We start from the raw sequence: 26,577 nt of genomic DNA on the forward strand, positions 1-26,577 counted from the left end.
GTTCTAATCTGTTAATTTAAACGTCTTGAATACTAGGTTTGTAGATGCAATATTTGATTTCTTGGCCTGCCAGGTCAGAAAGAGGGCTGGGCCACTGCTTCCCGCAGCTCCCATTGGCCAGGAAAAGCGAACTGCGGCCACTGGGAGTTGCAAGCGGCCATACCTGAGGATGCTCAGGTACACAAAGTGTCTCATGGCCCGCCAGGGTCTTACCTTGAAGAAGCGGTGAACCACGTTTGGAAACCCCTGCTATAGATTTAAAAATTGACATCATTCACTGTATAGTAAAGGTCTATACATTCAGCTGGTACAATAGACATCTACAGTTATAGGATATTAAGTTTTTGGCCTTTTATTAGAGAAATAGACTTCACTCTGTAATCGTTAACTTGACTCCAAAATTTGATTCATGTTTATTAACTTTTGCAATGAGCACGTGTAACTAGAGATGGTTCACTTTAGTTTTTAAATGAATGAAACCAACAAACGTTAAGAGGCATCAATTATTTAAAGTTTTACAGTAATTCTTTGGAGGGGGGGCGTTTTTGTCTCCCCATCTATTTTTTGCCAGTATCTCTGCTATCCTTCCTCCACACAGACTTTTTCAAATTTAACTAGAAAGCTTCCCAAATATACTTGACTAAACAACCATTTTTTTTGAAAGAAATAAACCCCAAACAAGCCATAGAACTGATTAAACCACTTTCCTCAAAGACGTTACTTTTTGGAGATATCTTTTGCCATGGGGTACTGTGTGGTTTATTAATATGTAGATAGTATGGACTAGTTCATACATTTGTGTGTTGCTCGGCAGGAATGAGATCTGTGTATGGTGAACTATGCATATAGTGGGCCTGATGCGTATATGTGGGAAAGACTGAGTGTGGATCTGTAATTCTGTAGGTCTGAGTGTCTTGGCCTGTGTGTATAGGTGTCTGGCTCTGTGTGGTTTTCTACTTCGTGTCTTTGACAGAGAGGTTTGGAAATTTTGATGAACTTTCTTTTTTTTTCTTTTTTGCTTTTCGTTCTCTTTCTGTTCTGGTTTGAGTTCTGGTTGGCCAAGCTGGAGGGGAGCAGCCCAAACTTTTGAAAATTGTAAATATTGACAGAAAGTGTTCGCAGCAAGCCAGCCCCGCAGTGGAGCCTTCCTGGCTTGGGTGGGGCTGCTGTGGACCTACAGGGCTGGGTAGCTCTGTGTCCCTGCAGGGCTGGGGCTGTAGCTCTGTCCGTGGGCCCCTCTGCCTGAGGCTGCCGGCAGTTCTGCGGAACACTGCGGCTCGCTCTGTCAGTCAGTCTGTGGGTGGGGCGCTCCCCCCTCCCCCTCCCGGCGGCGGAGCGCGGAGCGTGTCGAGCGCATCCATTCGCTCGGCGCTCGGCTCGGCAGCCCAGCAGCCCCAGCCCCGTCCCCCGCCATTTCAGCCCGGCGCGGAGAGGCAGAGGGACGCGAGCGGCCGCCGCGGGGACGAGCAGCCGCCCCGCAGCCCGGACAGCGCCAGGCAAGTGCGGGGACCCGGGGGGAGCGGGCGGAGGCCATGCGGGGCCGGGGTCCCGGACCCGGGGCGGAGAGACCCGCCAGCGCCGCCGCCCTGCCCGGCCAGCGCCCCCGCCGCCGCCCGGGGGAAGCGGGGCGCTCAGACCTGGGGGGGCCCGGCCGGAGCCTCCGCCCGCATCGAGATGCTGCAGCCGCCTGCCCCCTCCCTCCGTGTGCCCCCAGCGCCCTGCTCCTTACCTGTGCCCCGGACAGCCCCGTCCTCTTGTATCCCCCCGTGTGCCCCCTGCCCCCGTGTGCCCCCAGCGCCCTGCTTCTTACCTGTGCCCCGGACAGCCCCGTCCTCTTGTATCCCCCCGTGTGCCCCCTGCCCCCGTGTGCCCCCAGCGCCCTGCTGCTTACCTGTGCCCCGGACAGCCCCGTCCTCTTGTATCCCCCCGTGTGCCCCCTGCCCCCCATGTGCCCCTTGCCCCCGTGTGCCCCCAGCGCCCTGCTGCTTACCTGTGCCCCGGACAGCCCCGTCCTCTTGTATCCCCCCGTGTGCCCCCTGCCCCCCATGTGCCCCTTGCCCCCGTGTGCCCCCAGCGCCCTGCTGCTTACCTGTGCCCCGGACAGCCCCGTCCTCTTGTATCCCCCCGTGTGCCCCCTGTCCCCCATGTGCCCCCTGCCCCCCGTGTGCCCCCAGCGCCCTGCTGCTTACCAGTGCCCTGGACAGCTCCGTTCTCTTGTATCCCCCCGTGTGCCCCCTGCCCCCCATGTGCCCCTTGCCCCCCGTGTGCCCCCAGCGCCCTGCTGCTTACCTGTGCCCCGGACAGCCCCGTCCTCTTGTATCCCCCCGTGTGCCCCCTGTCCCCCATGTGCCCCCTGCCCCCCGTGTGCCCCCAGCGCCCTGCTGCTTACCAGTGCCCTGGACAGCTCCGTTCTCTTGTATCCCCCCGTGTGCCCCCTGCCCCCCATGTGCCCCTTGCCCCCCGTGTGCCCCCAGCGCCCTGCTGCTTACCTGTGCCCCGGACAGCCCCGTCCTCTTGTATCCCCCCGTGTGCCCCCTGCCCCCGTGTGCCCCCAGCGCTCTGCTGCTTACCTGTGCCCCGGACAGCCCCTGTCCACTTTGTATGGATCATTGATAATTATAGAATATCAGGTGTGCTCCCTGCCCCTCATATTCCCCCTGCCCACCTGTATCCCCACCTGCTCCCTGTGTGTCCCTAGCACCCTGCTTATCTGTGCCCCTGTCCTCCTTGCCCACCTGTATTCCTCCCATGTGCCCTCTGCCCACCTGTATCCCCATCTGCCCTACTTACTTTTGCCCCCAACACTCCTGTCTTCCCTGCCCACCTGTGCTGCTCCCGTGTGCCTCTAGTGCCCTGTCTCTCTGACAGTCCCGTCCCCCCATGTGCTCCCTGCCCACCTGTATCCACACCTGCCCCCATGTGCCTCTAGCGCCCTGCTTACCTGTGCCCCTGACGGCCCTTGTCCTCCCTCCCCATCTGTATCCCCACCTGCCCCCAGCACCCTGCTTACCTGTGCCCCCGACAGCCCCGTCTGCCCCCTGTATCCACACCTGTGCCCGTGTGCCTCTAGCTCCCTGTTTACCGGTGCCCCCAATAGCCCTGTCCTCCCTACTCACCTGTATTCCCCCTGTGTGCTCCCTGCCCCTCATGTGTCCCTTGCCCACCTGTATCCCCACCTGCTTCCTGTGTGCCCCTAGCGCCCTGCTTACCTGTGCCCGACAGCCCCGTCTGCCCCCTGTATCCCCACCTGCCCCTGTGTGTCGCCAGCTTACCTGTGGCCCCGAGAGCCCCGTGTCCCCCCTGCCCATCTGTATTTCTCCCCTGTGTGCCCCCATCCTCCCATTTGCCCCTGCCCACCTGTATCCCACCTGCCCCCTGTGTGCCACCAGCTTACCTATGCTCCTGACAGCCCCTCCCCACCTGTATCGCCATCTACCCCCTGTGTGCCCCCTGTCCACCTGTATCGGCAGCACACGGGGACAGGTGCAAACTTACCTGTGCCTCTAATACTCTGCTTACCTGTGCCCCTAAGAGCCCCCTGCCCTTCTGTATCCCCACCTTCTCCCAGTGGCCTGCTTACCTGTGCCCATGACAGGCCCTGCCCCCCTCCCCCCGCCACCCCTTATGTGCTCCCTGCCCACTTGTATCCCTTGCTGCCCCTGTACATCCTCTGCCCACCTGCCTCTTGTGTGCCTTCTCCTCTCTGTATGCCCTTAGTGCCTGGCTTGCTTGCCCTCCATGTACTCCGTGCCCCCATGTGCCTCCTGTGCTCTGACAGCTCCTGCCCCCATGCGCTCACTGCCCACCCTTGTGCTCCCCAACACCCTACTTTTCTATGCAAGTGATAGTCCCTGTCCCCTGTATCCTGCATGTGCTGCCAGCTTACCTGTGCCCCTGACAGCCCCCCATGAGCCTCCTGCACACTTGTACCTCCTGCCCCATGTGAACTCTAAACAGCTCCTGCCCCTGTGTACCACCAGCCCCCTGCACACCTGTACCTCCCTGTGCCGCCTCCTCCCCCTGGTTGCCCCTAGCTGCCTGCATACCTATGCCCCCAACAGCCCTTACCTCCATGTATCTCCAGCTCTCATGTATGCCTGTGCCCCCCATATACCCACGGCACACCTATACCCCCAGTAGCTTTCATGTGCCCTGACAGCTTGTGCCCCCTGCCCACCTAGATTCCCTACAGCTAGGGTTGCCAACTCTCCAGGATTGTCCTGGGGTCTCCAGGAATTCTTTAATTTTAAAGACTGTCTTGTGATGAAACCTCCAGGAATACATCCAACCAGGCAACCCTACCTATGGTCCTTGCTTCCTCCACCCTTCTACACCCCCATGTGACCCCTGCTGCCTCTGCCCACTACACCCCCAACCGTCCCTGCTCCCCATGTGCCCCCAAGGCCCATTACCCCATATCTCCCTGCCTTCCACTGCCCCCATACCACTATAATCTCTAAGAGTCTCTACTCTGTATGGCCCAGCCTCACTTGCCCCCTGCACCTCCATACCCTTCCCAAGAGCCGCTATCACTCTCTATATCCCAGCCTCCCCTGTTTCCTACATCCTCTAGACTAGGGGTAGGCAACCTATGGCACGCGTGCCAAAGGCAGCATGCAAGCTGATTTTCAGTGGCACTGACATTGCCCGGGTCCTGGCCACCGGTCTGGGGGGCTCTGCATTTTATTTTAATTTTAAATGAAGCTTCTTAAACATTTTAAAAACCTTATTTACATCACATGCAACAATAGTTTAGTTATATAAAGAGACCTTCTAAAAACATTAAAATGTATTACTGGCACACGAAACCTTAAGTTAGAGTGAGTAAATGAAGACTCGGCACACCGCTTCTGAAAGGTTGCCAACCCCTGCTCTAGACCACAATGCTCTCTGTACCTTCTGGGTACTCCAGCCTCCTCTGTACCCTATACTACATGGGAAACCCTACCCCCCATATAGCCCAACTTCTCCTGACCCCTACACCCGATACCCTCTGAGAGCATCTACCCCATCTATACCCTTATCCTCCTCTGACTCTACATTCCCATGTCCTCCTGAAAGCCCCAGGAAGGGGTGGCGAGTTATATGGGACTTTGGTGCCCGTGCTCCAGGAATATTCAGGGCCTGGGGGCCTGACTTCACCAATGTTTGGGTCCAGATCTCTTCCTCTTGCCCCATGTGCCTCCCCCAGGGCATCACCTGGTCTCATCTGCTGCCCCTGCGTGATTAAAAGGGCCCGGGGACCCCTGGCTGTCCCCCACCACCAGCAGTGCAGTAGGGCTAAGGCGGCTTCCTGCCTGCACTCAGTTCGTACCACTCCTGGAAGCTGCTGGCACATCCCTGTGGCCCCGTACAGGAGTGTCTCCATGACTCTGCAGCTCCCATTGGCCGAGAATTGTGGCCAATGGGAGCTGCGGTGGTGCAATGATGCGTGGAGACCCCCTGACCCTCCCCCCCTCCCACCTAGGAGCCACTGCCAGAGGGTGTGCACGTTTCTTTCGGGAGCCGCCTGAGGTAAGCGCTGCACCCGTGCCCCAGCCCAGAACCTGCACCCAAACTCCCTTCCAAAGCCCGAACCCCCTCCTACACCCAAATGCCCTCCAAGCCTGCATCCGTCCTACACCCAAATGCCTTCCAAGCCTGCACCCCTCTTGCACCCTAACCCCCAGCCTAGAGCCCACACCCCAAACCTCCTCCAGTACCCCAACTCCCTGCCCCAGTCCAGAGCCTGCACCCTTCCCTCTCCCAAACTCCCTCCCAGAGCCTTGTGTGTGGGTGGGGGTCAGGGCGGGAGTTGGACCCGTTCTGAGCACCACAAAAAATTATACAAACCTGCCGCCCCAGCCTCAGAGCCTCTGTATATCCCCTGAGAGCTCCTACACCCATCCATGTCTTTAGCTTCCTGCTCCCTTACAGCCCTCTATTCTGCTCTAGGTCTTCTAGACCAGGGGTAGGCAAACTTTTTGGCCCGAGGGCCACATCTGGGTATGGAAATCATATGGTGAGCCATGAATGCTCACGATTCCTGGCCAATGGGAGCTTTGGGGGCAGTGCTTGGGACAGGGGTAGCATGTGGAGCCCCCTGGCTGCCCCTATACATAGGAGCTAAAGGGGGACATGCTGCTGCTTCTAGGAGCCACACAGAGCCCCAGCACATGTGGAGCAGAGCAAGCCCCCAACCCTGCTCCCTGGCCTGGAGCTCAAGGGCTGGATTAAAATGTCTGAAGGCCCAAATGCAGTCCTAGGGCTGTAGTTGCCCACCCCTGTTCTAGACCCTTGATCCACACTCTACACACCCAAGAGCAACTACACCCTGCCCCTTCTCTACTCCTGGCCCCTACTCTATACCATACTGAGTTTCCCCTATACCCCAGCACCTCTTCATACCTCCCTCCCAGGGCTGGTAAAAGGATATTTTGCACCCTAGGTGAAACTTCCATCTTGCACCCCCCCTCGGGAGCATTGCTTATTATAAGTTTTCAAAAATGAGTACAGTGGAGTCACATCTTACGCAGGGTTAGGTTCTAAGGTCAGTGCTTAAGAGGAAAATCATGTATATTGAAAATTACCATAAACTACAGTATACACTGTATAAGCGAGAACAGCGGTCCTCAACCTACGGCACGCATGCCAAAGGTGGCACGCAAGCTGATTTTTCTTTTCTTCTTCTTCTTCTTTTTTTTTTTTTAATGGCAGGCTGCGCATCCCGGCCACCGCTGAGCCTGCTGCCGGCCTGGGGTTCCATTCAGTCAGCTGCCAGCTGGGGTCCCAGCCAGTGACTCTGCTCAGCCTCCTGCCGTTCACCCAGGCTGGCAGGAGGCTGAGTGGGACCGGTGGCCGAGACCCTGGCTGGCAAGGGCCGGCAGCCGGAACCCCAAACCAGCAGTGGGCTGAGCGGGGTCGGTGGCTGGGATCTCAGCCCACTGCCAGCTGGAGTCCCAGCCGCCGGTTCCACTCAGACTCCTACCGGCCTGGGTGAACGGAACCCATGACCATTCACCCAGGCCGGCAGCAGCTGAGTGGAGCTGACTGGGACCCCAGCGGGCTGAGCGGGGCTGGCGGCTGAGTGAACAGAACCCCAGGTCAGCAGCAGGCTCAGCGGCTGCTCGGACCTGCAGCCTGCCATTTAAAAAAAAAATCGGCTTGCGTGCCACCTTTGGCATGTGTGCTGTAGGTTGAGGACCCCTGTTCTAAGGTATACTATACTTTATGGTAAATTTCACTATATGCTATTTTCCTCTTACGCTGTGACTTTAGAACCTAACCCCCATGTAAGATGTGACTTCTCTGTAATGTAAAAAAAAAAAAATTTGGGGCACCGCTTTTTGGCACCCCCAAATCTTGGCGCCCTAGGCTGTCGCCTAGTGGTTATACTGGCCCTGCTCCCTCCGCAGCTTCCAACACCTCTTTACCCTGAACCTCCTTGCTGCCCCCACTCTCCCCAGCTTCTCTCCATAGCCCCCTCTGTTCTTTTACTACCTTTCCCAAAACGCCCTCTTCTTTATCCCCCTCCTTTCTCTGCCTTCTCCCTGTCTCTCTCTGCCCCATGGTTGTCTCCTGACTCTGCTCTCTGCCCCACCTCCCTCTTGAAGCAGATAATGATTTTGCTGCCACTGAGAGGAGGAGGAGGTGCTGCTGGAAGGACAGGTGGCCAACGCCCTCCACCTCTTGAATGTGAGCCTGACACCAGCCCACACAACTGGATCCCAACAATATTATGCTGTCAAATTCCACCCCTCCCCCACAAAATAATCACTGTATGCACACAAATAGTGGGATTCCCAGCTCTGAGTGTAAGGAATGCGAAGAGCCATAGAAGCAAAGATGTTACAGAAAGTTTTGCCTGTCATGCTTTTCTGTCCTATTCTGTCACTTTCCTCGTGACGGGCTTTGCATCTCATTCAAGAATTTACTTGCTACTTTATCATTATTTTATATAACAGAATTGGCTATAATGGACAAAGACTGTATTCTGGTAATTTATGACAACCATACAATAGTATATTATTGGATGTCCCATATATAATAATAGTATACTACTCTTGCCCGGGAAAAAAAAAAATCTGTGAAGGTGAATCTGACAGGTGAGCCCTGGTGTTCAGTTTTTTTTAATAGTAGAGTGTTTTAAAGGGTTGTGTTCTTATTTGAATATTAAAACTTTATATAGTTTGCTGCTCTCTTGGTAGTATTTAGCTACTTTTGTAACTTTCCAGTGAATCAGTGCTGACCCTCCATTTTTAATAATCAATTTCATTCCGTGGCTTTGCTCTTTTAAATGCTTCATGGGTTATTTTATATTATTATAGTCATAACTCCTGATATCCAACAACTTGCTATGTCACTGCTCAAAATGGAGAGGTCTTGATGGTAGCAGCTTTGCTCTGGAGCATTTGTTTTTTTCAATGCATGTTTCTGATCTAGCAATGTTTACATCAATTCGGTCTTTAAGATTTGAGGAAACAGCGTCCTAAATCTTTTAAATTTTCTGATAAGAACTGATCTGAATATTAAATAAAATATTGCATATTATAACCTATAAAAAAAGGTTTTGTCCAACTTTCCCGAGTAATGATTTTCACAATTAAACACATTAGTTTCAGTTTGTGTTCAGTAACTTGTGGCACAATACCTGCACCAAATCTTTTACAATTTTTGACATGCAGAAATGGCATCGCCTTTTCAAAAGCTTTTTTGTGTGTGCGCACTAGCAAGAGAATGGTTTTCCCTTTCTTAAAACACCTCAGTAAAGGAACTGGGGGATGACTTAACATGTAATTGAAACCTGACTCTCTCATGCTTAATCTTGGCTTCTTTGTTACCAGGTCTGCTGAAAATGACAGAATATAAACTTGTCGTTGTTGGAGCTGGTGGTGTAGGCAAGAGTGCCTTGACAATACAGCTAATTCAGAATCATTTTGTGGATGAATATGATCCTACAATAGAGGTAAACAGTTGAATTTTAAGAATGTGTACCAGTTTTTTTGACATGAGAGGGGCAGATTACTTTCTCTCAAATGCTGATGTTGATTGTGTGTGGCTTATATTATATTTTTTAATATCTTTTCTATAAGCTTTTGATTTGTATTTTGTTTAAATGATGCTATAATAGTGACCAATATTTACAGCTTGTTTTAAAGAAATTTCAGATATCCAGCAGATATTCAAAGTTCTATTCTAAGCTCAATGGACTCTCTTTCCACAGCGGTGTTACAAAACCAAAAGGTAGTATCCTGAAAATATACTTTGATCACCTGAAGATTTGGTTCTGGGTACTTGATCTCATTTAGGAGGGACCAGTAAACTAGGGGTGCGTGTGGGTGTATGTGTGTGAAATGGAGAGTGAGAGAAGTGCCCAAAATTAGCATAGCATTTGAGACTTTTCTCATAATTCTTATAAAAGAAACGTACCTCTGAAGTTGCAAGTCTCATTACTTGAATTGACAATTAAACCGTCACATGCTTCTGCAAAATCAGAGGATTGTTTAGATGCCTAGGACTTAAAATAACAGGGAAGTTCTACATTAAAAGCTGTGGTATGTGGACAGAACTGCACGGGGAAGTTTACGGTGCCTACTACTACTATTCATTATTAATAGTGTTAGTACTTCTAGGAACACCAAATTCATTCAGACTGTTAACATGTAATGTTCCCCAGAAAAGATGTAAACTTCCTAGAAGATTTGACTAATGGAATTTCTTTGTATTATAGGAAGCTTGCAAACTAGTTGCACAGGATTACCTCAACATTATGTTGTAGTCCACAGTTGTGGAAATCATTGGTGTAATGTTTTGAAGAAAACAACTGCAGTTTTTACCTACACAAACATCTTTTCACTTATCACAATAGCATTCCTCTAAAGATTACTTTGATAAATACTTGTTTGAATGGATGTCCTAGGTACTGTTTTTGTCTGTTAGTTTGTAAGACCTTTAGGACAAGGACCTGACAAACGGATTACATGGTCACAGCACCATGAAATAAAAACCATATAGCTGAGGTTGTAGGCAAGGAATCATTTAGAATGGCAAGTGGCACTCCAGGGAAAGTTCTTACAATTGGATGTTACACTTCTACTTTCCTGCAACTGGATCTGCAAGGGCAGAGCCCCATTTTAATGAATAGGGCTGCTTAAATATGCTGTTTGCACGAATCCATTTGTGGGTTCAGGGCCTAAGTCAAGAGCTATAGCCATAAAGATATATTAGGTGTTTGTAAACACACAGTGAGAAAGAACATAGGTTATAAATTTGCCTTGCTTTAGTACAGGGGAGGGCAAACTTTTTGGCCTGAGGGCCACATCTGGGTATGGAAATTGTATGGCGGGCCACCGAGGCTCACGAAATTGGGGGTTGGGGTGTGGGAGAGGATGAGGCCTCTGGCTGAGGGTGCGGGCTCTGGGGTGGGGCCAGAAATGAGGATTTCAGGGCTTGGGAGGGGACGCTGGGCCAGTGGGAGCTGCAGGGGTAGCGCTTGGGGCGGGGACAGTGTGCAGAACCCCCTGGCTGCCCCTACGTGTAGGAGCCAAAGAGGAGACATGCTGCTGCTTCCAGGAGCCGTACAGAATGGGGCAAGCCCCTGACTCCACTTCCCAGCTGGAGCTCGAGGGTCAGATTAAAACATTTGGAGGGCTGGATGTGGCCCCCAGGCTGTAGATTGCCCACCCCTGCTTTAGTAGATGATACTTGCAAAGTGACAGTAGCATTATTTTCACTGTTATGGTATCATCGTAGTCGTCTCATTGCCACTTTGTATTAATGTTGGTCTTTCTGTAACATTCATTGATTGCTTCTCCTTGGACAAATAAATATTACATTTGTAAAAAGTTAAATGTATCCATAATTACTCAGACATTTGAAATTATTAGTGTGGCTAAAGGAGGTGTCAGCAATCCCTGTAACATTTTTGTATTGTGAAAGATGATGGGGGGAGGGGGGAAATACTTTTATTGCCTGTCAGCAGCAACGTTATAAATAAGTATCTCTCTAAAATTACTTTTCAATAGCATATGTAAGTATTTTTGTAAGAATGTAAGATCTATGTGGAAGTCCTCAGACCACATAAAATCCATTTCAGGCTGCTGTATGTTTACAGTTGTACCTAAACAACTAAAACGGTTTTAGGGAACAGATTTAGTTAAATCAATGTAGGTATGTATGTAGACCAACACTTATAAATATGGGCTAATATATTGAAGCAGTTTGATTAGTGCCCTCTACTGGTCAAATATTTTCTCTTGTATCCAGAATGTATTGTGGCTCATTCATTGTCTGACATTTTATTAAAATGTTTATGTATTTTTCAAACGTTCTTTAGAGAAAGACCAGCCATCCAAGTAGGCTGTCCCTGAAATACCCAACTAAAGCTTGAAAGTGGTTCAGGGTGGGTTTTCCAAAATCTCCTATGTGACTTAGAAACTCAAGTCTGAACTGCTTTCAAAAATTTTACCGTGTTTCTAAATCACTTAGGCATTCTGGAAAATTCCTACCTAATTAAATAACATTTTAGAACGCTCATATTAACTTATGTAGAGGGTCCTTTCATAAAGGTATAAATAGAGAATTTTTTAGCAAGTGTCTAACATAGACAATGATCAGTTAAGTGATTTTCCCCCCGCCCCCTTAAATTACATACAGTACACAAATGTGGAAAATCTCAGCATTATCGCTGAGAACAGTGGAGGTGTTTGCCATTAGCACAATTCAGATTGACTTTAGGCTTGTGAAAGACCAGTGATAACAAATTAAGTAATTAGTGTAATGGAAATAAAGCTTTTTGATGTAAATTACAGAATCTAGTTTTCAGGAGAAAATTACAAACTGACTTCTGGCATGGTTCCTAGCATAGCAGTAACTAGTGTTTTTTGTTTTAGTTATGACTGCTACTCTGGGTTTCCCTTTCTTACTTGAGTGATGTATTTTTCTGCTGGGTCCTGGGGCATCACTGTTGTCTGTTTCCCCTTTGTTTGTGTGTTTTCTCTAATCCACAGTAGCACTATTTGGCCTTCTCTAAGGGTATGTCTACACTACGGGATTATTCCAATTTTTACAGAAATTGATTTTTGGAAACAGATTGTATAAAGTCAAGTGCACGCAGCCACACTAAGCACATTAATTCAGCCGTGTGCATCCATGTACAGAGGCTAGCGTTGACTTCCGGAGCATTGCACTGTGGGTAGCTATCCCATAGTTCCCGCAGTCTTCCCTGCCCATTGGAATTCTGTGTTGAGATCCCAGTGCCTGATGGGGCCAAAAATTTATCGCGGGTGGTTATGGGTAAATGTCGTCAGTCAATTCTACCTCAGTGAAAGCAACGGCAGACAATCATTTTGCATCCTTTTCCCTGGATTGCCTGGGCAGATGCCATAGCACGGCAACCATGGAGCCCGTTCAGCCTTTTTTCACTGTCACCGTATGTGTACTGGATGCTGCTGACAGATGCGGTACTGCAGTGCTACACAGCAGCATCCCCTTGCCTTTTGCAAGCTAGCCAAGATGGTTACCAGCCCTACTGTACTGTCTGCGGCTTTGCAAGTTGACAAAGACGGTTACCAGTCATACTGTACTGTCTGCTGCTGTCATGGGTGCTCCTGGCCGGCCTTGATGAGGTTGGTCTGGGGCGCCTGAACAAAAATGGGAATGACTCCCCAGTTCGTTCTCTTCTTTAAGTTTTGTCTAAAGGTAGAGTCAGTCCTGCCTAGAATATCAGGCAAGCCTACTAAAGAACCAGAGAGGCAAACAGGCGCTCCGGGTCAGAGCCCCAGGCATCCTGCAGAAATGATGAGCTGCATGCCATTCTAGGGGGTGCCCCTGCAACAACCCCACCCATTGCTTCCCTCCTCCACCCCTCCTGGACTACCCTGGTAGTTATCCCCCCATTTATGTGATGAAGTAATAAAGAATGCATGAATCTGGAACAACACTGACTTTATTGCCTCTGCAAGCAGAGATCAAAGTGGGGAGGAGAGGGCGGTTGGCTTACAGCGAAGTAGAGTGAACCACCATTCTGCACTTGCTCAGCCTATAGCTGAAAATGGGAATCTGTGATAAACACTAGGATAGAAGCACAGGCAGGACTGAATCTCCATTTGTGTGTGGGCCTTTGGTTGACACTGGTAAAATACAAAATGTCCCAGGATATGTATGTTGGGGACAGTTCTAAAAAGCAGCTTAATTTTTTTATTTGCAGCAAAATGTAGAGGTCTAAGTATCTGATTGTGAGCCCTGGTAGCAAGGGGTAGGCTGGGGTAGGCGTGACCACAAGGTGCTGCTGACTGGGAGAGAAGCCTGAGGCAGAAGCCTCCAGCTGTCATGATATTCCAGGCAGGACTGAATCTCCATTAGACAAAACTTAAAGAAGAGAATGACCTGGAGTCATTCTCATTTTTGTCCAGGCGCCCCCGACCGACCTCACTGAGGCCAGCCAGGAGCACCCACGGGACGACAATGATGGATACCAGTCCTACTATACCATCTGCCATCCGCAGGGCAAGACAAGGGGATGCTGCTGTGTAGCACCACGTCTGCCAGCAGCATCTAGTAGACATACGGTGACATTGAAAAAAGGCGAGAAACGATTTTTTTCCCCTTTGCTTTCACAGAGGGAGGGAGGGTGGGGGTCTGACGACGTATACCTTGAACCACTCGCGACAAATGTTTTTGACCCTTCAGGCATTGGGAGCTCAGCCCAGAATTCAAGTAGTTTTCAGAGAGTGCGGGAACTGTGGGATAGCTGCAGTCATCAGTCACCCCTCCTTCCATTTGATTCTTTGGCTTTCTGGTATGCTTGTCTCAGCTCCTTAAATTTCACGCAGCACTGGGTTGAGTCCCTGTTGTAGCTTCTGTCCATCATGGCCTTGGAGATTTTTTTCAAATGTTTTGGCATTTTGTCTTTTGGAACCGAGTTCTGATAGAACAGATTCATCTCCCCATGCAGAGATCAGATTCAGTATCTCTTGTACGGTCCGTGCTGGAGCTCTTTTTTGATTCTGGGACTGCATGGTCACCTGTGCTGATCGGCGCTCCACACTGGGCAAACAGGAAATGAAATTCAAAAGTTTGCAGGGCTTTTCCTGTCTACTTGGCAAGTGCATCTGAGTTCAGATTGCTGTCCAGAGCGGTCACAATGGTGCTCTGTGGGATAGCTCCCGGAGGTCAGTAGCGTCGAATTGCGGCCACACTAACTGTAATTTGAAATGGCAATGTCGATTTCAGTGCTACTCCCCTTGTCGGGGAGGAGTACGGAAATTGATTTTAAGAGCCCTTTATATTGACAAAAACGGCTTCGTTGTGTGAACGGGTGCAGGGTTAATTCGATTTAACGCTGCTAAATTCAACATAAACTTGTAGTATAGAGCAGGCCTAAATTCCAATCTGTCTCTCCCTGAGAGAGTGAGCACGTAACTCAGCTGTCATTACAGGTTGGAATGTGCACAGTAAAAGGGTACTTTCTGGTTTTGCTATGGTGTTTTGGGGCAATGGTACTAGTTCCAACAGACCTAGGTGTGGAATTTTCTTTTAGAACACATAGACGCAGTCATTTGAAGTGCTGCATACAAGAGAATATCTTAACTTGCTTATGAATCTGTTGTGCCTTTTCTGTGATGCATTTTAAATTCTCTTTTAAGAACTTTGTAATTTTTTCAGAAATGGTAATACTTACAATACAATACTTATCTATGCTGGGTACTTATAGACTGCTAGTCCACACAATGTCTAGGCACTCACAAACTTAATGATCTAAGATTTTTTTCGTAAAATGTCAAATTATAAATGTAAAATCTTATTTATATCAACATATTAATTTTACTTTTATCTTCCCTTCCTCAAATATTTACAGATGTAGTAGAGAGAGATTCCAAATTTTAAACTGTCCTCTAGAATCATCTCTATCCTTGTTCCCTCTACCACCTCAAATCCTGTTTCTGGTCATGGTAGATGGATTTTCCTTTCATTTTTGGGACTTGGGGAGCAAGGACTCTTGCATTTGGGTTTCTTATCTGTTGCTGTAGGGCTTAGCTCCTTCAAGCACTTTTGTTTTTATGGTAAACAAGATGCTGTGCTACACTATAGTGTAGTATCCCGCTGGGGAGGGAGAGAGTTAATTTCACATAAGGCCCAAGTCTATAGTAGATTGATCAATGGGAGAGTGGAGAGTGTGCCTTTTAGATGCGAGAGTGGTCTTCAGAGTTGTCCCTGAAGAGTTGATCAGGCCAGGCGCTTAGGGTACCCATTCACCAGACTAGACTACTTTCCCTGTGCCTCCTTCACATGGAGTACATACGTAGGTGTGCCATCCATTGGGGAGAGAAGGCAGTCTTATGCTGCTCATTTGTCACAGATCTCCAAAGGACTAGACATGGACTGAAAAGCTAAAAGTTCCCTTTGCATGCCGAGTGAAATAGTTGTTTGGCCCTACATGTGTGTCTTCTGTTTTGGAGGAGGAGAAATGTTTGATCCTAAGCCTATTGAAGTTGATTGGTGGAGGAGGGAACTCCCATTGACTCTAACAGGCTGCGGATGAGGCCCTGAGAGTGGTGGGTTTCCTACACTTGTACATGAAATTGGAAACTGATCAGATTTGAATAAACACTTTTTTTTTCCAAACTGTCTACAGAAATCTAGTCAATGTTAAAAGAGTTCTTATAGGAAGAATACTGTTGGTGTAAAAGTTTTATGATGCAGACGTATTGAATTCGGAAATGTTAGTGTAACAGATGAAGTAGAAAACTTTAGCTGAACCATTTGTCAGTATAACTTACATTTCTGTCAGTGTCTTCATTAGAAACCCCCTATTTCAGGGACTATAAAGTTTACATTAAAATAATTTTCTTTTAAACTGGAAAAAAAAAACGGCTGAGCTATTTTCCTCGACATTCATTGCTTAAATTAAGAGTGGTGGTGTAGCTATGTTGGTCCCAGAATATAAGAAACATTAGCTTTGCAAGGCGGTAACTTTTTTTTTTTTTTTTAATTGAACCAGCTTCTGTTGGTAGAAGATGCAAGCTTTTGAACTGCAGAGTTCTTCAGGTCTGGAAAGTTTCTTTCCCTTGATCTGAAGAAGAATTCTCTGTAGTTCAAAATCTTGTACCTTCCACCAGAAGTTGGTCCAATAAAAGATGTTACCTTATCCAACTTCTCTTTGAAATAAGAGTGTTTTTTTTAATTTTGGTAAAGCTCAGCTATGCAGTTTTTTGCCTCCTTTGGAGAGGTAGGGAGATATGAAGGACTGACACATGCACATTTGCTCATCACAAATGATGATGTTTTCTCATGGTTTCTCAAGTAAAAGTCCAGATGAATACAGAAAGAACTAAGGATTTTTTTTCTTTTGATTTGATCAGTACAGAGCCAAAGGTGGGGCTGGTGCTTTATCCTTAGCTTGGTGATGAAACTAATGGCAAAATATGGCAGCTCTGCCTTTCAATTTAATAGGAACTGAACATTGGATTCTGGATGCCTTTTTAACGTTCCACAACAGCAAAAAAATGTGGTAACCTGAACTTTAAATTTCCTGGGACTTGTAGGTTTGTTGCAACTTTATCAATATTTAAACAATGCTAATGTATTTTTTTAAAAGTTGATAATACTACTACTTACTTTGGCACTTTACATTGCACTTAAGCAAAATAAATATTTCCAAAGTGATGTGAGAGGTGAACTTTATCTTAAAGGGACACTCAGTTAACTTAAAGTCACATTTGTGCTTGAATTATTTTATGTGGTATTGTTACAAATATCTTCTAGGATCAAGATAAGTAAGAGATGAGATTTCCCCCCCCCCCCACCCCCCAGTTTGTTCACTTTGTGTATTTGGCACTTTATGACTGTGTAGAATATTTACCTTACCTTATACAAACAGTCGTTTCCCTCTTGTTTGTGTTGGTTGTTCACACAGCAACAGGGAAGAGAAAAAAACTCTTTAAAATGGGAAAACATACATAAAGTTGGTAGGGGGCACCAGGAGCAGGTGTAATACCTGAAACTAATTTAAATTATTAGACATTTATTTTTTAAAAGTTGGCTAGATTTCAAGCTGTCTGTACCCCTTGTAGCTAGAGCTGAGGCTCTCTCTTACTTTTTTACCTTCATTCAGAACAAGCGCTCAATACAGCACAATAGCTTACGCTTTCAATTTTGGTTAGTATTAACAAGAACTGAGTGATATTTTGTTAACTGGAAAATAAAAGGTTCTGAAAGGTAATGCTGGTATTTCTTCCTGAATCATTGTACCCATGACACATTTAGATTTCTGATTAAAAACATTGTTTGTACTTTCCATGGATATATCATGCCTCTGTTTTAGTATTCTGTAGTGATAGATAATGCATATAATATTTACAGAAACATAGTAGTTTGTATACAAAAGTAGTGTGCTCACTTATACTATCACTGAACCTTTAATAAACTCAGAAGGTAAGGTCCCCTGGGAAGGAAATATACGTTCAGGAGAGCTGGCAGTTTCTCTAGGAGACGATCGTAAAGGCATAGCAGCAAACTATCCCATTGCAATGGAAAGATAGGAAGAATAGTAAGAAACCAATATGGCTCCATCAGGAGCTCTTTAAAGATCTGAAAATCAAAAAGAAATCTTACAAAAAGCGAAAACATGGATAAATTGCTAAGAGAGTACGAAAGTATAGCACAGGGATCGGCAGCCTTTGGCACGTGGTTTTACAGAGTAAGAACCCTGATGGGCCAGGTTGGTTTATTTACTTTCCCCAACCGCAGATTTGGTCGATCGCGGCTCCCACTGGCCACAGTTTGCCGCTCCAGGCCAATGGGGGCTGCGAGAAGCCACAGCCAGCACATCCCTTGGCCCACGCAGCTTTCCGCCGCCTCCATTGGTCTGGAGTGATGAACTGCGGCCAGTGGGATCTGCGATCGGCCGAACCTGTGGACACAGTAGGTAAATACACTGGCCCAGCCCGCCAGAGTGCTTACCCTGGTGAGCTGCGTGGCAAAGGTTGCTGATCCCTGGTATAGCACAAGCACGTAGGGACAAAATCAAAAAGACTAAGAACAAAATGAATGACGCCTAGCAAGTGACATAAAGGTAATAAGAAGAGGTTCTATATATACATTTAAGAGAGAGACACAGGAAAGTGTAAGTCCTCTCTACTTAGTGGGGAAGGAGAGCTAATAACTGATGATGTCAAGAAAGCTGAGGTGTTTAATGCCTATTTTGCTTCAGTCTTCACTAATAAGGTTAATGGTGACCAGATACTCAAGACAACTAATATTAACAATGAGAGGGAAGAACACAGGCCAAAATAGGGAAAGAAGATGTTAAATTATATTTACATATGTTAGATGTATTCACGTTAGCAGGATCTGATGAAATTCATGGTAGGGCACTTCAGGAACTAGCTGAAGCAATCTCAGAACCCTTAGCAATTATCTTCAAGAGCTCATGGGTGGGTGATTTCCAGGAGGATAGAAGAAGGGCAAACATGGCACCTATCTTTTAAAGGGGGACCAAAGAGGACCTGGGGAATTCTAGACCAGCCAGCCTAACTTGAATAACTGGATAGATATTAGAACAAATTATTAATTGTAAGCACCTACAGGATAATAGAGCTATAAGGAATAGCCAGCATGGATTTGTCAGAACAAATCATGCCAAACCAATTAAATTTCACAAGGTTATTGGCCTAGACTGAGGATTGGGGGAAAACAGTAGACATGGTATATCTTGATTTTTTTAATAAGGTTTTTGACAGTCACGCATGCCAGTTTCACATGCAAACTATAGAAATGTGGTCTAGATGAAATTACTCCAAGATGGGAGCACAATTGATTGAGACAGTATTCAGAGTACTTGTCAATGGCTCTCTGATAAACTGAAAGGGGGTATCTGTTTGGGTCGGCCTGAGTCCAGTACTAGTCAATATTTTTCATTAATGACTTGAATAATGCAATGGGAAATATGCTTATAAAATGTGCATATGATGTGAAACTGGTAGCAATTGCAAGCACTTTGGAAGATAAGATTAAATTCAAATCAGAGAATTGGTCTGAAATCAATAAAGTGAAATTCAAGAAAAACAAGTGCAAAGTACTACATGTGGGAAGGAAAAATCAATTATGTAACTACAAAATGGGCATAACTAGCTAGGTGATGGCACTGCTGACAAGAATCTAGGGATTATCGTGAATAACAAATTGAATATGAATCAATGTGATGCAGGTGTGAACAAGGCTAATATTCTGGGGTGTATTAACAGGAGTATCACATGCAAGACACAGGAGGTAATTGTCCCACTCTGCTGGGCACTGGTGAGGTCTCAGCTGGAGTACTGTGTCCAGTTCTGGGTGCCACACTTTAGGAAAGATGTGAATAAATTGGGAGAGTCCAGAGGAGAGCTACAAAAATGATAAAATGTTTAGAAAACCTGACTTATGTGGAAGGGTTTTAAAAAACCTGAGACTCTTCAGCCTTGAGAAAAGAAAACTGATGGAGGACTGATAATAATATTCAGGTATGTGAAGATCTGTTTATAAAGAGGATGGTGCTCAGGTGTTCTTCATGTCCACTGAAGGTAAGACAATAAGTGATGGGCATAATCTACAGCAATGGATAGTATCCCTGCTATAAGGGTAGTTAAATTCTGGAATAGGTTTCCAAGGGAGGCTGTGGAACCCCCATCACTGAAGGTTTTTAAGAACAAGTTGGACAGACACCTGTAATGGATGGCCTAGGTTTACTTGGTCCTGACTTAGCACAGGGGTCTGGACTTGATGAACCCTCAAGGTACCTTCAAGCCCTACTTTACTATGATTCTATGAAACTGTATGAGACCCAGCATCAAAAACGAATAGTTGTTAGTATATTCCAGCATTTAGCTGTTACTTTCCAATGCCTGAATTCTGCTTGAGTCTTGTGTGCATACATCAGATACTGTAAGTCCAGATTCTGGAAACTTGAGCCAACCATGCTGAAGTAGTTCGTTCTTATGTGTCATAGTAATTGTCAGTTTATATCTGAGTCCCATTTTGTAACTGTTTCTTTGTATTGCAAAAATAGAAAACTATGCAGTGACACTAAGACTATGGCTACACTACAGTTTAAGTCAACATAAGTTATGTCACTCAAGGGTGTGAATTAGCCACCCCCCGAGTGACGTAATTTATGTCAATTTAAGTGCTGTTGTGGAGAGTGCCACATCAGTGGAACAGCTTCTCCTGCTGACATGCTGCTTGCGAGGGCTGGAATAATTAAGTCAATGGGAGAGCTCTCTCCTGTCGGCTTAGAGCAGCTACACTAGAGACCTTACAGTGGCTCAGCTGTACTGATGCATCTGCGCTGCTGTAAGCTCCCTAGTGTTGCAATAGTTTTGTTTTTCAAAGTTTAGTATCAAAATGTCTTCAAATGACTGATTATTCTGGTTTTCATGTTTCAGGCTGCTTAGTGGTAGAAAATAGACGAGTGGTCCCCAACGTGGTGCCTGTGGGCACCATGGTGCCTGCCAGGGCATTTATGTGTGCCTACCTAGTGCCCAGCAGAGGAGGGAAGCCAGGGTCCTGCGCCTGCCGGGGACAGAGAACTCAGGCTGCGAGCACAGTGTTCTCTGTTCCCAGCAGGTGTGGGGCCTGCCTAGTGCCCCACAGGGGAGAGAAGCTGCAGCCCCGTGTCTGCCAGGGACAGAGAACTCAGGGCTGCAGGCACTGGTATTCTCTGTCCTCGCGGCTTCTCTCTGGCTTCTCTCTTTTCTCTGGATTCATATATTATGTAATATTAAATATGATTTTTTTTTGTATTTAATGTACAAATACAAAATAAGCCTTGAAAAATTGTTGGTGCCCGCCACACTCTTCTGAAAACATTAATGTGCTACTGGTCACAAAAAGGTTGGGGACCACTGAAATAGACTTATTGCCCCCAACACTAAATGTTAGGCTCTTGAATTCATTCTTAAATCTATTCTTCCTCCTTCATTGTTATAAATTTAGGGATTGCAAATGTTTGTAAACTGTTTATTTACATCTGTCTAGTTTGTGTATTGTTGTCACAGTATTGGACATGGTTCATGGATGTTTCCTGAAAATATCCATGGTGTGAAGATGAAACGCCTGATTTGATTGTTCACAAAGTGGATAGACTTAAGGTAAATTAGATCCAGAAAAACCATGGGTTGCATATTTCTGGAACCCTGGTATTTGATGAAAATGCAACCACTGAACTTCTGATCTGGGACTGTATCCAAATTACAGTTATCTATCGGGCAAAGAAAACAGGACTGGCATTTGCAACTGATGTTCTTTAGAAAACATTATACTTTATATGTTTAAGATTATGGAGGCAGAGTCTAGCAGCTGGAGCAGGGGAATGAAGATCTACTTTCCTGGGTCTGTTCTACACTTCGCTGTTGGTTTGCTGTATAACCTTGAACATGTAATTTAGCTTCTCTGTGCCTCAGTTTGCCTATTTGTAAAAAGGGGTGGCTAATACCTGACTCAGGGATGTGGAGTCTTGCTTAATTTTGAAAAGAATTTTGAGATCATTTGTTAAGTGGAGTTATAGGTCAAAGTCTGCCATGTTTAATTTAAAGATTTTTTTTTTCTCTCTTCTCAGGATTCCTACAGGAAACAAGTAGTAATTGATGGAGAAACCTGTCTCTTGGATATTCTTGATACAGCAGGTCAAGAAGAGTACAGTGCAATGAGGGACCAATACATGAGAACAGGGGAGGGATTCCTATGTGTATTTGCCATAAATAATACAAAATCATTTGAAGATATTCACCATTATAGGTAAGCATTTTTTTTAAAGTTATAATCTTGGTGACTCTCAAAAGAGAGAAAAAAGCCTGTTTGCATTCCCTCATACCAAAAGATGGGTTTGTTTTCTACAGTTTAGTTAGTCGTAGAATAATATATTACTCCTGGGGAATTCTGCACCAAAAAATAAAAAATTCTGCATATTTTATTTGTCAAAATAACATAATATAATCATGCCAGTTTCAGTTATTTTAGAAATTTACTTCAAAATACCTGTCAGCAAGTATGTCTGAAACAGTACAGACGAAAAAAAGGATTCTGGTGGTGGTGGTATTTTATTTTATTTTTTGACAGATTCCTGGCTTAGGCATATTGAAACAGAACTTTGAGTGATTCATTTACACTACAATACAGAAATGTATTTCCCACACCCCTCAGAAGCAGTGCAAAGTCCTAAGGGAGTCAAGGGTAACAAAGTAGCTGAGGGAGAGGGAAGGAGCCTGGAGTGATCGTGGAAGGTTGTTGGGTGTGAGGTGGGAGAAGTATGGAACAAATTGGGTTTTTTTTTAGGGGAGGGATTGTTAGGGAGTTGAGGAGTCTCTCATGTGCAGACCCTGGCTGATCCCAAGTTTTTCCCATTCAGTCAGGCACATCTGTCCCTGCACCCACCCATCCCCAGGTCTCTGCAGCCCCCTCTCCATCCCCATGTGGTCTTGTAACCCCACTCCCATTCAACCCCTGGCTCAGTGCTGTCACCCCACTAGCTTCTGAGCTTGTGTCCCAGTCTCCCTCCCCACCCCCACTTGCCATTCTGAACCCCAGTCTGTGACCCCACAGCAGCCCCATGTGTTCCACTCTTTATCCTAACCTGGCTTCATGGGCAGGATGCTGTGATGAACTTCTACTCCTGTGGGAATTCTGAATTTTCTTCCCCCACAGAAAATGAATTCTGCACATGCACAGCGGAATTTTTTTTACCACATAAAATATTTTCTGCCTGAAGTGCTTCAGTTCTGCCTTTTGCCCACCTGAGGCCGCTGTGGTGCCAGAATAGCCAGTTGTGTTCATGCTGCTGGCTCTTCTGGCTCCACAGTGGTCTCTGGTGGGCAAAAGGCGGAACTGCAGCACTTCTTGGGCAGAATGTATTTTCTGTGCGGTTTAAAAAAAAAAAAAAAAAATTCTGTGCCAGACATGAATTCTGCACATGTACGGTGGTGCAGAATCCCCCCAGGACTAAATATTATAAGATGGGTTTCAAAGCTGCTATTGTAGTTGATAGGCCATTAAATATATACTAATCAATCCTTTAGTCACTCAGCCATAAAATTTCCAATTTGCTACTTATGCTTGGAGCATTACACAGGGTTTTGAGTTGGTAGAAGGGGGATGGCTGAAGCCTCCTGGAAGGTCAAGAAATTGAGCAATTTTGAAAGGTAAATAAAATGTAAAACTGGAAATTAGGAGATTTCAACGTTAACATCCTGTTGAGATGAATGGAGGTGATTTGTATCTCTTGGGCAAATCCTGCCCACTCTGAGGCCAAAGCAGACCCTCTTGGAGTTAATGGAGTAGTTGTGCTCTATGTGTGAAGTGTGAAAAGATGTGGCGATCCATGGCATGAACCAAAAAACCTATCTCTGGGGCTCTTATCCGTCACTGTATAGCACAAGGCAAACTTCTTGGCCTGAGGGCCGCATTGGGTTTCAGAAATTGTATTGAGGGTTGCTTAGGGGAGGGGTCGTGGCCCTGTCCCACCTCCTATCTGCCCCCCCCCAGACTCCTGCCCTATTCCCCGCCCCCTGTTCCCTGATAGCCCCCCTCTCTTTTCCTCCCCCCCCCAGTACCCCTGCCCCATCCACACACATCTGCTCCCTGTCCCCTGACCTCTCCTGGATCCCCGCTGCCCCATCCAATCCCTCCTGTCATTCCCCCACTCTATCCAATCACCCCTTCTCCCTGTCCCCTGATTGCTCCCTGCTGCCCCATCCAACCCCCCCTCCCCTTCCTGACTGCTCCTCCAGGACCCCTGCCCCCATTCAACCCCCTGTTCCCCCCCTAAACCCTAGCTACACCACCGCCCCTTGAACTCAAGGGCCCCTTGAGTTCACCGCCCTGAACTCCTCTGCCGTCTATCCACCCACTCTGCTCCGTGCTCCCTTACTGTGCTGCCTGGAGCACCGGTGGCTGGTGGTGCTACAGCCACGCCACCCAGATGGAGCCGGGCCATGCCACCGCTGCCGCCATGCAGCGCAGAGCACCAGCTCAGGCTGGGCTCTGCAACTGCGCTGCCCAGGAGCTTACAGCCCCGCTGCCCAGAGCATTGCACCGGCAGCAGAGCGAGTGAGCTGAGGCTGCAGGGGAGGGGGGCAAGCAGAGGAGGGGCCAGGGGCTAGCCTCCTGGGCCAGGAGGTTGGGGGCTGTGCAGGACGGTCCCACGGGCCATAGTTTGCCCATCCCAATATAGCAGGATGTATGGATGGAGCCTAGAGGTCTTAGGTTTTTCAAATTAGACACCAAATTTTATGTATACTTTGAAAATCTTAGCCCTAGTTATCTATTATGACTTAATATGATATGTATATGACTTTCCTGATTATAGTGGCTATTTATGTATTAAAAGCCTTTTAAAAAGTTGCCCATGCCATAAATATATTACAAAATATAAAGAACAACTTTTCCAGTAGTGACGCAAACATAGATCCATGTTGCTAATATAAGGATAATTAAAATAAACACAAATTAGGGTAACTATTGGTCTGTACCCTGAAGAAAATGATTAACAAATTTGGACTTTGGACCAAAGGAACGGGAACAGAGCTCACATCCAAATTCAGGACCATTTCCAGAGAACACCTTGAGAGGCACTCCCTTCCATTTAGAGTGAGGATCTTCAGCTCTTATGCCTCCATCTTCCATTGATCTTAACTTTGGGAATTTGGTATCAGAGAGTGGCAGTCTCAGCTAGTGTTCCCTTTAATTTTACCTACGCATGTGTGGAATGAATTTTATTCATGTGGTGGGGGTGGGGACGAGAGGTTTGTGTGTGTGTCGGGGGGGGTGGGAGGGTCCTCAGGGCTGGGGCAGAGGATTGGGGTGCAGGGGATGAGGGCTCCGAAGTGGGGCTGGAGATGAGGGGCTTAAGGTTGGAGTTTGTGTGTGTGTGTGTGGGGGGGCGAGTGTCCATCTGGGGGTGCACCCAGAGGTTACAGTGGGGAGAGAGGACTCCCCACAGCTCTCTCTCTCCACAGCAGCATCTGAATGGGGGGGAGTGGGGGCCTTCTCCCCTGGGCATGGCAGGTCTGTGCCTGGGATGAGTTGGAGCCAAGGGAGGGGCGCCTGTCCTTTGAGCACAGCAAGTCCGGGGCAGGTCTGTGTTGGGGCCGGGGGAGGGGCACCTCTCCCTGCCACGGCCCTGAGCCCCTGTTTGGGGCTTAATAGGCAGCTGCACGGCGATGCAGCTTAGCGGGAACTTAAGTCACAACCCTTTTATGACTCAATAAATTATCATCACCTGGAATTCAACCTGGGAACATATTGGAAGCCAATGCAGATCCCAGAGCACTAGAGTAATGTGCTCCCGATGTGAAACAAGGCCATGACATTCTAAGTTCACCTCTTGTACTAGATTCATTTTAATAATTGCCTCTATTTAGTCCCACATACAGTGCATTAAGCAGCCTAGTCTTGTGGCTTGTATAACTAGCAAGCCCATATTGAGGGAGAGGGGAGGCAAGGCACATGAAAAAAATATAGGGCTGTCAAGCGATTAAAAAGATTAATCGGGCTGTTAAACAACAAAATACCATTTATTTTAAATATTTTTGGATGTTTACTACATTTTCAAATATAGTACACCTCTAACCCGATATAACGCGACCTGATATAAGACGAATTCAGATACAATGTGGTAAAGCAGTGCTTCGGGGAGGTGCAGGCGCGGGGCTGCGCACTCTGGTGGATCAAAGCAAGTTCGATATAACACTGTTTCACCTATAACGTGGTAAGATTTTTTTTTTTTGGCTCCCGAGGACAGCGTTATTTCGAGGTAGAGGTGTAATTACAATTACAACAGAGAATACAAAGTATATCCTGCTCACTTTATATTTATTTTGATTACAAATACTTGCACTGTAAAAAACAAAAAAAAAAAATTTCAATTCATCTCATACAGTTACTATAGTGTAATCTCTTTATCATGAAAGTTGAACTTACAAACGTAGAATTATGTAAAAAACCAACAACCCTGCGTTCAAAATAAAACAATTTGAAACTTTAGAGCAGGCCTGCGCAACTCGTAAAGTGCCGAAGGCCATATTACTCCAAAGAAAACAGCTGAGGGCCGAACCCCCTCAGCCCTGCTGACATCCCCCTCCCAGCGCCGCCAAGTCCCCCTAAAACACAACACCCTCCCCCAGCGCCGCCCGCCCCACAGAAACAAACCCTCCTTTCCCAGCGCTGCCCCACCGAAATAGAGGTATTGAACCTTGGTAATATGTTATAGCACCTCCAGACAGCTGCAATCCTTGGAGAGGGGATGGGAATCAGACCAGATCAGTACAACAGGTCAGCCACTGACTCCTCATTCGCCTCCTCAGCCCCCCACCCTCCCAGCTCGCTTACTCAGCCCCCACCACTGCTCACCTACTCAGCCCCCCCCTTCCCCTGCTGCCGGCTCACCTGCCCCTCTCGCCACTGCCCACCCACTCACCTCCTCATCCCCCACCACTGCCCACCCGCTTCTTCAGCCCCCCTCCCTCACCTGCCACTTGCCTACTCGCCCCCCGCGGGCCACACAGTGAGCCCACCTACTCACCCCACGTGGGCTGCATGTTGTGCAGGCCTGCTTTAGAGCCTGCAAGT

At 47.1% G+C, this 26,577-nt stretch overlaps 1 protein-coding gene across 4 annotated transcripts in view; it reads left to right on the forward strand.

Annotated features, from left to right (window-relative positions):
* Nucleotides 1-1,402: 1,402 nt before the first annotated feature.
* The window catches only part of KRAS (KRAS proto-oncogene, GTPase), a 58,942-nt gene continuing 33,767 nt past the window's right edge, over nt 1,403-26,577 (forward strand). For 3 of the 4 annotated variants that reach the window (XM_030541213.1, XM_030541184.1, XM_030541194.1), the window contains exons 1-3: nt 1,419-1,496; nt 8,823-8,944; nt 21,572-21,750. In XM_030541213.1, the coding sequence (XP_030397073.1) occupies nt 8,834-8,944; nt 21,572-21,750 (290 nt within the window). In that variant the 5' untranslated portion in view covers nt 1,419-1,496; nt 8,823-8,833. Of the gene's footprint in view, nt 1,497-8,822; nt 8,945-21,571; nt 21,751-26,577 lie in introns of all 4 variants that reach the window. The other variant, XM_030541204.1, reaches the window with a different exon arrangement.

Source organism: Gopherus evgoodei, chromosome 1 (genome assembly GCF_007399415.2).
Source record: "Gopherus evgoodei ecotype Sinaloan lineage chromosome 1, rGopEvg1_v1.p, whole genome shotgun sequence".
NCBI lineage: Eukaryota > Metazoa > Chordata > Testudines > Testudinidae > Gopherus > Gopherus evgoodei.